Genomic DNA, 13,032 nt, shown 5'->3' with positions numbered 1-13,032 from the left:
TGGCTATGACACATTGCTCCAGAACAGGTAGTGATCTAATGAAAAGCAAAGGAAGACTGAGAGGGCTTTGCCGGAGCCCTGCGTGATGGGAATGTTAACAAGTGCACTCACGTCATCAGCTTCCCTGCTCCCCCTCCCTCCCTTCCTTTCTCTTTTATGAGCCAGCCTGAAATCAGGGAATTACATGCTAAGGAAAACCCTTCAGCTAAACATATAATTATTCTGCACAGGATCAGTGCAGCACAGTTAATCAGTTTACCAACTGAATTAATTTTTATTTTTTCATGTCTGCATCTCCTGTTGAGAGCGGAGAAATTCTAGACATAAAGATGAAAAAATGGCTTGCAGTTGTGAAATGAGTGTCTAAAGCAGAGCATTCATTGTGAGAAACCTCCACTGAAGGCTGTTTGGGCAGACAAACCTGTCAGTCCCCAAGACTTTGAATCCCAGACTCCGTGTGGAGTTATTACTTACAGGTACTTAAGAAATAGCTGGTTTCCCATTTTCATTTTCAGCTGTTCAATAACATTCCATTCTCTGAAAGTCACAGCTGTATTTCACTGCATTGTGTTTCATTTCATTACATTTGGCTGCTCTGAAAAGTGAGTATTTATTTAAACAGAGGTGTCACTTCCCTGTAAATGAGTTCACATTTTAAATGACCTACTTGTAAACTGCTTCCCTTAGGAAGCACAGCATCTTCAATGCTCTCAGTTGTAAAAGTACAGAGAGTACCTTTTAGATTCTACTTACAATGGAGACACAATCTAACATGCTTTTATTAATTCAGCAGCACATCAGACCTCCTCTCTGTGCCCCAAGCCCCCAAATTCTGTGCAGGACTCCCAGTGCCTGGTAAAATAGATGGATTTTGGTTTTTGAGGGTCACCGAAAACCTGCAAAGTGTCACTGAGTCTCAGACTGAGTTTCTGGGCCAAAAAGCAACCAAAGTCTCCAGATAAAATACTCCAAATGTACACATTAAAGTCTAGTTTGTCATTTACTCACATTAATATGTTAAAGTTAAAACTGGCCAAGTTAGAAACTGCTCTGATCCTCACTGTACTTGCAAGTTCTGTGGTCAATATTTGTTTTCCAACAGGACCACAACGGAATTTGAGCAAGGCAAAGGTTTTTCTTAAAGTACCTTTTGGGTCCTTAGTACATAACCCCAGGGAAATATGTAAGTTATGTAAGAAATGGGTGTGTACCAGGGGAAATGCTTGTTCATTTTCTGAAGTAAAACTTTGGAAAATTTTGGGTGAAAAAGAATAGTAACTGAAAACTATTGTTAAAAATCCCTTCACAATTAATGTTTTCAGCTCTTTCAAAAATATTCCTTTTGACCACAGTGTCTTCTGCTGTGTAACTGCTAAACTTGACAACGTATTTTTGTACAAGGACAATTTCTTTAACACAAAAGCACCCAGAGTTTTAACTTCTAGATCCTCTGTGAGCCTCAGGAATCAATTGCTCAAGACTTGCTTGGCCTTTTCAGGTTGTCCACACCATCAGCTGCAGTTCCCTAATTGAATTCCAGTTGAATGCGCTCCCCAGAGAGCAACTGTGGATAAATACAAGATGCCAACTTGTCATAATAATGTTCCTTTAAGCCTACCCATTTTTACTTTTTTGGCAAGTAACATTTCCTTAAGGAAAAGAACAGAAGGGTGTCTCCTCTTGTGGGGGGGCTCGGGCTCTGATTTCAAACTGTAACCAGGACACATTCTGGGTCCCCAGGTCTCAAACCATTAACATCATTTTTGTGGCTTTCTTCCATCTTCTCTATAATTATTTGATGTTGCTGGTACTCACTGCTAGTTACTTTCAAACATGTACTTTGCTAGGAGATTTTAGAAGTAAGTTACAGTAGCTTAAATAATTATGCCAAGTACAAGTATAAAAAGCGTATTGCTCCCATTTCCCTCTGAAATAGATTATAATTTACAATCTGTACGAATAAAAAAATATTGAATATATATTTTAAGCCCCCCAAAAGGTATATTACACTTGCAATATTTTTATATTGATTATTAACATGTTGCTATCAATAGTAAAGATAATATTGCTCATTCATAAAGTGGTGATTTTTCTAAAATGTCTTTAATATATTCTTTATTGCTGTCAAAGAATTGTACCTTTCAGAATAGAAGAAAATATTACCTTATCACTCAAATTTACCTGTGCAGACCTTGGACCTCTCTGACACATGGATTGAGCAGGAGGACTGTATCCGACGGAGCTGAGCTACAGAACATGGGGAAATACAGGAAAATGGGCCACAATTGGGCAATTTTTTGCCATGCAAGGTATTTACAAGTAGTTTTAAACTAATTCTGGTCCACTGCCATTTGTGTGGGTCAGGTCTTTTCTTTGGCTGCAACTGAACTATGCACTGGAAAAGGTAAATAGTGGGATACAAAGGGGGGGGCTTGTAATATTAATGTGGGGAAAATGGACTAAAGGGCAACTGCCCTGTTTGTGGGTCTGCAGCTCATGTCACCAAGGAAAATATTGATGTTTTAAATACTCCAATGTTCATTGCATTATCCTTATTTATGCCTAAGCCCAGAGGCACAGCACTGGCAATCCTGCCTACTCCAGACATCCCTATGGATGCAAGATACAGTCTGGTAGAGAAATCCTACTGTCAGGCAGCTCCAGACATTTCAAACCTTGTGTTTGTATGACCTTCTTGCTTCCCATGGCATGCACTGCACATCATGGATTAGTGTTGCCCAGGATGTAACCAGCTGGCATCAAAGAGGATAAAAAAGTAGCAGGAAGTATTTTTAAATGTAGCAACAAGTATTCTACACACTTTGACATTTAATTTACATTATAATTCAAGTAATGGGTTAAAAAGCAGAAGGATCTGTCAACTTTTTAACTCTTTTATGTGCTGAAAATAAAGGTGTGGATCAGAAAGCTCTCCTCTGCACGTACATTAGGATCTGCTATCAGGTAATGACCCCGGAGCCTGGGAATCAATCCTGCATCTAAAGGTTTCAGGATCCATCCCAATGACCTGCTTAAGCCCTCCCAATTACCCTGAGTTCCCAAACACCCGAGAAACAAAGTACATATATTCCCCTAGATCCCATTTGCTTCCCAATACTCTGTGCCTGTAAAAGAATAATTAGCTCATACTGGTAACGTGTCTGATGAGCACCCAAACAGCCCAATTTCAGGGAAGTATGGGAATGTAGCTCAGCAAAATGAGATCAGAAACGTTCCCTTATTCATGACAACAGTTTGAAAGCTTTAAGGACATTACAGTGGGCATCCAATTCAGCCTCCCAATAAGTTAGTAATCACATTACTGAAATCATTTGCACGAGTAACACACCCCCCAAATTTGCACCTCTTGTCCTTATGTAACAGAGATCCCCCGTGGCAGGAATTGTCTCCAAGACAGACAGCTCATCAGAAGCTCTGTAAAACAACACTAATGCATCCCACCGTGGGAATACATCCCCCCCCCACGCCGGAGAAATTCAAACCACTCATCATCAGGAGCAATCCCCCCTTCCCCCTCCCATCCATCCCGGTGTGTTTGCAGCACAGCCGAGCATTGTCAGGTACAACATGTCAGAGCTGACGGCTGTGTTGGGAAACTGCGAATGTGCAGGGAAATCATCCTTTCCTGCCAACTTATCCCGACGAGTTTCCCCGAGCTCAGCCCTGCTCTGCCCGCGGTGCCCGCGGCACACGGGCACACGAGAGCCTTGGACACCCAGCTGGGAAGGCTGGACACATCAGGACGTGTCACTAAAGGAGCAGGACCCCTCGGTCCAGCCACGGGCACCTCACGCTCCTTGTGGTACCCGAAACTACAGCCAAGTGCTGCACAGCCACTGCATCAGATCACCTGATATGAGCAAACCAGACCTAATCAGGGCAAATTTAAAGCAGCCAAACATCACGACGTTCCTCTGTGAGAGGCAGTGATGGAGCCCTGAGACACAAACACTTTTTGTCTGCATTCCCCAACAAACGCATCTGATCCCACTCCGCTCTCGGCAGCAATTCCAACAACATGCTGCACAGCTTACCCAGCCTCTGCTCAGCCTGCCTGTAACAACTACTGAGCAAAGCAGCACACGGATTATCGCAACTGAATAAACTCTTCCCAAAACAAAGAATGCCAGAGCAGATATGGAAATTGCAAGGATCCAAAGTATAGACAATACACGGTAATAAATGATCCTACCTTTCATCCAATCCACTACTTGCTTGGGCGTCCACTTGCTAATAGGTTCCATAACGAGAGCCATCATCAGATCACTTTATCATTCACACCAAAATCAGGGAAAAAAGGAGAGGAAAAACGTATCAGAGCATGGCTGGGCTAAGAGAGCTGTCGGATTTTACAGTGCAGTTCAAAGAGAAGATGATGCTTTGTCCCTCCAGGTTTCTCCTGCACTGATTCAGTAATGTATAAAATTACACTGCTTGATCAGCTCTGGCACCTCCCCCACTGCACACAGCCTGCAACACCCGGAGCTGCGAGCCAGGAAATGGTGCAGTACGTATGGACTCACTTACCAAAGCTCTACCCACTGATCCACTTATTGCTCTGGCACAAATATATCAGCATATTACACCGAGCGCGAGCCACGCTGGAGCCGTTCCAGACACTGAGTTTTAAGGAGCTTTATTCCAAGGAGCTCTGGGATCTTCATCAGGGAAAATGTCACTACTGTAACTTGATAGCAGATTGTCTTGGCTTCTTTGTGAATATGCTGACTGTCACTCAGCTCAAAGTGAAGACAGAAACATCAGAATATCGCTTGGCATCTGGCAAAATGCTGAGCAGCTCCATCCTCACAATGCGAAATGTTGCTGGAGTCTTGCACTATATAATCAGGCAATTCAGAATGTCAAACACAGTACGAAAAGTCTTACCCAAGAAAAAAACTACTGGAAGAAAACTCTTTTTTCTGGCCACATTTAGAGCCAGGATATTTCCTCCTATGAGCTGCTCATTCTGTAGTGAAAGAATGACAGCACTGGGGAGTCAATTTGTACTCCTACAGTACTTTACATAGACAAGTACAGCATGTATTTTGACTCTTAGCACTGGGACCACTAGTCAATCTCTCCCTTTTGTTATGAAGGAAGAAATGTTTTAAATATTCCTAATCCTGAAGTTTAGTACCTTTCTGACAGATGAAGGTGAAACCTCTTACTGAGATGTGCCAAGCAGCGTTTTTTCAGCCCCATTTGTGACTCTCTGCACCTCCTGCAGCACAAGTTTTGCATCCTGTGGTTCAGGAGGTGCATTCTGACTCTGATCCATTGTCTGAGATCTGCAGCCCTACTCTTTTATGTCAGGGGGAAAACTCAGATTCCAGAAAAAAAGGCAGAACAAAGCAGTTCCCCTCCCTCTTCAGTGATCTTTCCTCTGTGCCCTTTTCTTCCCGTGCTGCTCCGAGTTCCCCCGGCACATCAGGGGAAGAGGATGGTGCTGTTCCCATATCTGCTCCCCTCCACTGGGGCTGGGTTAAAGTACACAGGCTGAGATCTGTTCCTGTGTTTCCCATCCATATGGGAGAACATGAAATACAAATGAATATTTAACGGATATTCACAGGATGGTTTGGGTTGGGAGGGACCTTAAAATCATCCAGTTCCATCCCCCTGCCATGGGCAGGGACATCTTCCACTAGCCCAGGTTGCTCCAAGCCCTGTCCTACCTGGCCTTGGACACTCCCAGGGATTGGACAGCCACAGCTTCTCTGGGTAACCTGTGCCAGGGCTTCATCACCTCCACAGCCAAGAATTCCTTCCCAATATCCCATCTAACCCTGCCCTCTGGCAGTGTATGCTCTACCCTTCAGGATTCTTTTTTATACAGTTAAGGATGCAGACAGGCCTCCCCTTTCCCTCCCCGCCTCATAATGTCTCCAAAGAGCTGTACCATTCTCAGCTCACTGATGCACTCAATCCTTTTTTATTTTTCTTTTGCTTTGGGAAATAGTGTGATTAGTATTCAGTGATGTAGTTGGAGTGCTCAGAGCACAGATCTCCTTTACAAAAGGATTCACATCAATTCTCCAAGAAGACTGATCAGCATGTCAGCTTCCTCTCTGAGTTTTGGGAGACCACTTTCAGTAGCTTTAGTTCTGTCCAAATAGCTGTTAACAATGGACATAATAATGACAAAGCTTTCAAAGGCACAATATTTCTCTTTTTAGGCAATAGTGGGCCAGAACTGAGAATAAATATTTCTATTAGCTATTGGAAATTGTACAAGTTGTTTTGGGGCTATTCTTTCTTAAAATTCTTAATTTAAGTTCAATACAAGCATGGAAGAATTTGAGAGAAGCTATGTTGGCTGTGAACTTGGTATTTTGACACAATTACAGGAAAAAAATCCCAAATCTTTGTTCACGAAGCCTAGCCATGACATGAAAAAATCTTCATTCATGATTGTTTGGACTATTTCCCCAATTCCTGTCATTTGACAGACATTATGTCAATGCCCTTTTGTCTCACATTTCCTACCCGAGCTTGACTGGGCAGACTTTTTTATATATTCTGACATATTTTTGAAAGAGGATGGAGCCTGAATTCAAAGCCCATCAATGTCAGTGAGCATACTTCCACTCATTTGAATTGTCCTTGGATGACAAAAGAGGTCCAAGACTATTATTTTGGAATCAGGACTTCTCTTTCCAGAATGGGAACTTTCTAAGTCTTTTGTGTCCTGTTACTGAAGCTCCTCCTGACAACGATGGTTTGCATTTTCCTTTATTCAGGCTGCTGTGGTTTTAGTTCAGGTAGTAACTATAATTTGTCTGAAAGAACTTGGCTATCAGATAATCTGTGATTTCTTTATTAGTAGTACTAGTCATGGTTTGTCTGTATTTTGGGTTTCTGCAACCTTCAGGACAAATGTCTATTTTTTGTTCTACCTGGAATAAAATATTTACAGCTGTTAAAAACAGTAACTCTGTTTCTCTCTTTCCTGAGCAGATGATTAATCCAGCTTCATTCTCCATTGAAGAGATCAGTGCACATGGCCCTGCTTTGTCACCAATCCCTCCAACCCCAGAGAAATGTTCCTTCAACTCCTCCCACGGCATTGTCATCGTGGCAGCCCATGGATGGTTGTACCTGGGCATTTCCTCTGCTTCTTGTTTTGTTGTTTCAAGAAAGATTTATTCCTCCCACCCACGAGAATGCCACAGAACATGAGAAGCCCTGTCTGGATCAGAAAAGGAGCCTGTGATGGACCACGGGACTCAGGAATGGATCCAACGGAGCAACAGCTGAGGCCAAACAGAGGTGAGATGTGTTCAGACTAGTCCTGAACCACGGTTCAAGGCAGTTCAGAGCCCTTTTTAATACATTGTGCCAGCTGAGGTAATGACTTTGAAATGAGTAACCATGGAATGTGCCACCCATTGCACTGAGCCACTGCCCTCATTCCTGACAGGTTCCAAACAAAGCCGTGCTGGAGTGAAACCACCTCTCTCACAGTTCTTGTCAGCCATGGACCACTGTAGTGAAATCAGGTTTCAAAAGTCACCAAACAGGGAACTTTTTTTAAAAAAAAATAAGCAGAGCTCTGTAATCTGTAACCCCTAAAGCTATTCCATGTGTTTTTCTGCCCGTTTATTGCAAGGCTTCTGCTCAGATCTATCCCCCAATCTCCCCAGCACCGCTTCCTAATGCCGACATAAAAGCAACAATGCATTCCCATGACTGTGTTTTTCTTCCAGGCTGAATGTAGCAAATCAAGAGAAGAAAGATCAAGGAACATCTTTCTCACTATTATTCTATCTAGGTCATGTAAATGAGCAGTACTTTCTGACTGAAGTCTGCATAAGCATCGGCGCAAAGTCAGGCGTTTGCGACAGAGAAAGGAAACGGAGCCTTCACCAAACGCTGCAACAACGTTGTTGTCAAAGGCCTCTATAAAATAATCTGGTAATTGCAGGCCATAATCATCACTATCCTCCTTGACAGCAAAGGTCTGAGGCCCAGCAGGCTGGTGGAAATGTTTGAGTCCCTCCTTCTTCCCAGCAATAACGCTGGTAGTGCTTTAGGTTTTGAGCACTGCCTGGTATCTCTGGGATTGCTAATTAAACCATCATTCTCTGGATTTTCATGGTCACTGTGGGAGGCACTTAAATGTTCTTGTGTGTTTCATAGCCAGTGATAACTTTCCAATTAAGGATTAAGCTCAAATCTGGTAACAAAGTCAGTCCAACACTTAGAACAATCATATATTTCTGGCAGTTTTCATTTGCTGACAATTATTCTCATATTCTTTGATGAAGAAATAGCCCATATGTTGTGAAATAAGTCCTTTATCAGCAAGTTAGTTCAATAAAATCTTGACATGGCATTTGATGTCCATTATGGAAAACCAGGAGCATGCAGTTCCAGATTAAATAAGTCATGAATGCCCTGGGAAAGTGGTATGTAATGTTGTAACTTAGGACATCTATAATTTATATTATTAATGGAAATGTAAGCAAAATCTCTAAGGAAATGACTGTTGAACTCTTGGTTATCTTTAAAGTTTTTTATCATGTAACATTCATATATTATACAGCTGCTTTTTGTGGAAAAATTTTAAGAAAAGGACGAAGTTAAAATATTAGTTTTGCTCAGTTCTGTTCTGCCTGGTGCTGCCTCCACATACCCTCTTCTTTTCCTCATAACCCTGAAACCCTCGTTTCAAAGATGGAGGGCAAGAAAATAGCCTTTGGTGGGTTTGTAGGAGAGAAATAAAGCTTGTGCTGGGAGGAACAAACCCCCAGCTTAGGCTGTGATAGGGATCAACAGATCTTCCTATTTAATGATAAACCTTTGCCTTACTTAACCCTGGGTTTACTGGCTGGGCTTTGACTGTCAGAAGAGCTGAAGGATGATCCTGTGCTTGGAGCAGCCTGTACAGAGGCTGGAAGGAATGGGAAGGTAGGATCACTCCCAGCTTCCAAAAAGGATCAACAAGAAGGTGCTACATGATCCATCAGTCCTCTACATGATCCATCAGTCCTCTATATGATCCATCAGTCCTTCAGGAGGATATTCCATTGCTGTGTCCAGAGAAGCTGTGGCTGCCCCATCCCTGAAGTGTTCCAGGCCGGGCTGGACAGGGCTTGGAGCAACCTGGTCTGGTGGAAGCTGTCTCTGCCATGGAATGAGATGGGCTTTACAATCCCCTCCAAGCCAAACCATTCCATAATTCCCTGATTCTGGTGCCGGAGATTTTTGCCCAGCGGAGGCATCAGCCCTTGTTGTCCTCTCTGGAAGTCCCCGGGCTGTGACCCTTCGCCGAAGGGCTCCCCGATGCCTCGGGCAGCACCCCCAGCCCGCGGGGCCCCGGAGAGGATGAGGATGGAGTTCCACATTCTGGAGTGCCATCTACTGGTACCGCACCCGTGCTCAGCCTCCACCGAGCCCCGAGACACTCTCTGCGGGCACTCAGGAGCCTCCTTCTTAATAAGCACCAATTAATTAATTAATTAATTAATTAAATCTGATTTTCACTGCTGATGTTTATTGTCACAACGACTCACAGTATTTCTTCCCCAGGATTGCAGTCTCGGCTCTTCAGTCACAGGTATTAATATTCCAGGTTTTTTTACATGGAGCCTCATCAGAAATTTATATTTTTCACGCTCCATTAGGTGATCTAACTGTTTTATTAATGTGTGTTAGTCATAATTCATGATACTTTACATTAATTTGGTATTAAAACACCCTTGACAAATGGTTTGGAAATCTGGGCTAACATTACAACAATGCAAGAAATGCTCAGTTTTCTCAGAACTGTAGAGGAATTGTATCATAATTACTTGCTAAAAAATATGTCTTCACATCACTGAGATGTTTTTTGTGCCTTTTTTCTTAGTATATTTTACTGTTTATGTAAGGTCCTACTCTGCCATCTCTTGAGACTGAAGTCCTCTATGAAGCCACAAAACATGTATACCATGGACAGACACTGCAAATTTTGTCCTGTCCTGCATCACTCTCTTCCTAATATCATCTATTATTTCAGAAGTTGCCCTCCAGATATCTTGCAATCAATAGAAATTTATATAAAACAAATTCTCTAGGTTACATATCTCTGGGAAGAAAAGAACACTTTTTTGCAGCCACATTCAGAGTTTTAAATGCAACTTATGTGTGTTATTGTCAAAAAATTAACCTGAATAATTTAATTCTTTTCTAATATAAATCCATTGACTTCAGTGAAGAGACTGTGAAGTTACAACTGGGATAAATTCTTCCCAGAGACGATGAACTCTGAGTTCTTTGACTCAGAAAACAAACGTTTTTCTGAGCAGAGAATACTGAAATATTTTAAAATGAAGGGAAACAGGTCATTGCTTTTAGTCTGCTTGCCAACATCACCAACATGTTTACAAGCTCCAAGCAGCTCCAAATAAGAGGGAGAGCTCCAATCTGTGAATCTTCAAAGCTGAAATACAAGAAGAAAGACTCTTGAAGAAGTGCCAGGGAAATAGGCTCCCATCTTGCCAAGGAAAGGGATGTTTTCATATGGAGATTGGTGCCACTACAACCAGTCCCAGCTTCCTCCCTGAATAAACTTCATGAGGTCACAGACATTTGGGAAAATCTGAACTTTGAGCTGGTGGGAAACACGGGATTGGTAATGAAGGGGCCTCATCTGCTGAATTTATCTCTTCAGTTTGCCATCATTAGTTTGGTACAAACTGCAGAAAGGTCTTTTGTTATCATTTCTCTGCTCAGAATTCCCCAGGGAATAACTATAAAGTTCTGCTAAATTCAGAATTGACTGGAGAGGGACAGGAAAATATTTTGCAGCAAGTCTGTTTGAGTCTGACATGCAACTTCAGAGGGGATCCTGGAGCACTGGGCAGGCAATTCCATGCTCAGAATGGATTCACTCCCTTCATTCAATTTTCCATAACACAGAGCTTAAAGTATTGACAGTCATAGGGCCAACATGAAAATTTCTGAGGGCAAAACCAGACACTCTCTTCCCAAAATATGCTCCAGCTTAACAGAAATCATCAGTGTATCACACATGGACCAATGTAGGTGTTATGTAGATCAAATTATGTTTTCAGAACTCTTCTTTCTGGCCCTAAAATCTTTGCATTACTGAATTTTAAAATTCAAGTGCTACTAACTCCAGTTTCTCTTCTTTACAGGAAACAAAATATTTGAATATTTATTACTACAATATGTTCACTTTCCTGTCAATATATCCATATTCGTTTATATACCATATCATTTATATTTGCCTTTCTCCTTCTTCTAGTAAATAAATTGAAAATATTTATTTGACAGAAACACAAGAAATGTTCAATACACTTCCTCTGCAAGAATCACAGAACAGCTTATAAGCAATAAACCATCTGCTTCTCACTACATTAGGTAAACCATATTACTTTGGGAAAAAAACAGTAATAATGAAAAACTTGACAAGAGTAATAAAACTTCCAAACTATTGATACCAGATTCCCTTGTTATTCATTATTTGCTGGCTGGAAAGTTGGCTTTGAAGCAAAACTGCCCATTGATTTTCCTAATGTGTTCAGGGAACCTGGTCTGGATATTCTGTGTAACATTGATGGTTTGAAGGAAACATCCAGCAACGTTGCAAAGGGACTTGTTTTGCCCTCAAGGGACCCTCTGTCCGGTGGCAGAGAAGGGACAAGCTCATATTCAAGTGTTCAGGAGAGCATGGGGTGCAATCCAGGCAATGGTGGGGAGAACTATTCCACTGAGAAAAAACACTTTATTCTTTTGTGTCCCGTCATTATTTTCTTCTCCATCATCCTGTGGCAAAATCTGCCTTATGGAAATATTTGAACAGGGGCTTAAATATTAAAAGAGTCATTTTGCCTTGCAGAGATGTCTGATGGGGTCACCCAGGATGTCCTGACAAGGAGAATGTCAGATCCATAAAATTATGACAATTATTATTATGCCATCTTCATTTTTCCATGGGATTTTCAGTCCAAGCTTGTCTTTCATGTTGCCAAGTGACTGGTGACAGGCAAAGCTTTTCTTCAAGGCATTCTCAAGATGGCTTTTTCTTTATCTTAGCATCTCTGCAAAGCCCTGCTATTATTAGGTCTTTCTAATGCCTTGGTTAAAACCTCAGAGATTACGCTCCCACTTTATAGTCCAGTAGCCTCTTCATTCCCCATGTTTAGTTAGACTCAATATTTGCTTGGGGAACTGGCTGTGCAGCAACTACAGAGAGATTCCCGGTGTGTGACTGGAGCCAAAGCTTGTGTTGCCTTAAAATTGGGAGCAGAAAGAGAGATAATAACCTGAAAGCTAGAAAGAGAAAATTCATGTAGGCTGTGAATCCCTGCCAGACTCACCTGACATCAAAACATCCACTGCAGCCTTCTCCATGTTCACTTCAGAGAATTTAATACCTGGAGCTCCCAATCCTGCCCTTGATGTGTCTGTGAATGGTGAAATTGGGTTTTAATGCAGAGCTGGGAGTTTCTGATCCTCTCTGTAGTAACACACAGGCACAAGTTAAACACTGATACAAAAGATGCAGAATTAAAAGGTCTCTTCCCTTCAGCCTGTCTCCCCAAATTAACTTGATTTGCTGGTTGGAGACTAGGAAGATGATGGTGATGTGTGCTGTCGTGTTATCCTCTGCATCCCAGCAGCATGACCTTTGCTCTTAACCAGGAGCCTTTGCAGTAGCATCCAGCTTCCCTCACGGAATTAATTGCTCAGGACTCTTCCTCTGCTCTTTCCATTCCACACAGCTCTGCTCTCTCTTCACATGCAATGGTAGCATTATTTTTAAGGAGCTTGGGAAGCAAATAACATCATGTTTTCCTTTTGGACAACCTGAACCCATGTTAGATGGTGACAAGACGTGTTCTGATCAAGCCAAGGTAGGTATAAACTAATTACCCTGAGCTGGCAAGCTCTGTAGCTGTTTTCAGAGCCAGCTTTCATTTCTCTCTTCCTCCCTTGTAGTCACAAATTGCACAAGCCCAGCTCCAAAATAAAGATCTGCCATCTAGAAGCCTTGTTTAT

The 13,032-nt window shown here is 42.1% G+C and overlaps 1 protein-coding gene across 4 annotated transcripts in view; it reads right to left on the bottom strand.

The window, feature by feature from the left end:
* LOC113948067 (connector enhancer of kinase suppressor of ras 2-like) overlaps positions 1-4,664 on the bottom strand; it is a 173,295-nt gene extending 168,631 nt beyond the window's left edge. For 3 of the 4 annotated variants that reach the window (XM_027645358.1, XM_027645357.1, XM_027645359.1), the window contains exon 1: positions 4,214-4,501. In XM_027645358.1, the coding sequence (XP_027501159.1) occupies positions 4,214-4,280 (67 nt within the window). In that variant the 5' untranslated portion in view covers positions 4,281-4,501. Of the gene's footprint in view, positions 1-4,213; positions 4,502-4,548 lie in introns of those variants that run through there. The other variant, XM_027645356.1, reaches the window with a different exon arrangement.
* Between the last annotated feature and the right edge of the window lie 8,368 nt (positions 4,665-13,032).

The sequence above is a fragment of the Corapipo altera genome, unplaced genomic scaffold (genome assembly GCF_003945725.1).
Source record: "Corapipo altera isolate COAL_440 unplaced genomic scaffold, ASM394572v1 65, whole genome shotgun sequence".
Taxonomy (NCBI): Eukaryota; Metazoa; Chordata; class Aves; order Passeriformes; family Pipridae; genus Corapipo; species Corapipo altera.
The sequence above is the reverse complement of the archived record's forward strand: the minus strand, read 5'-3'. Positions and strand labels throughout refer to the sequence as shown.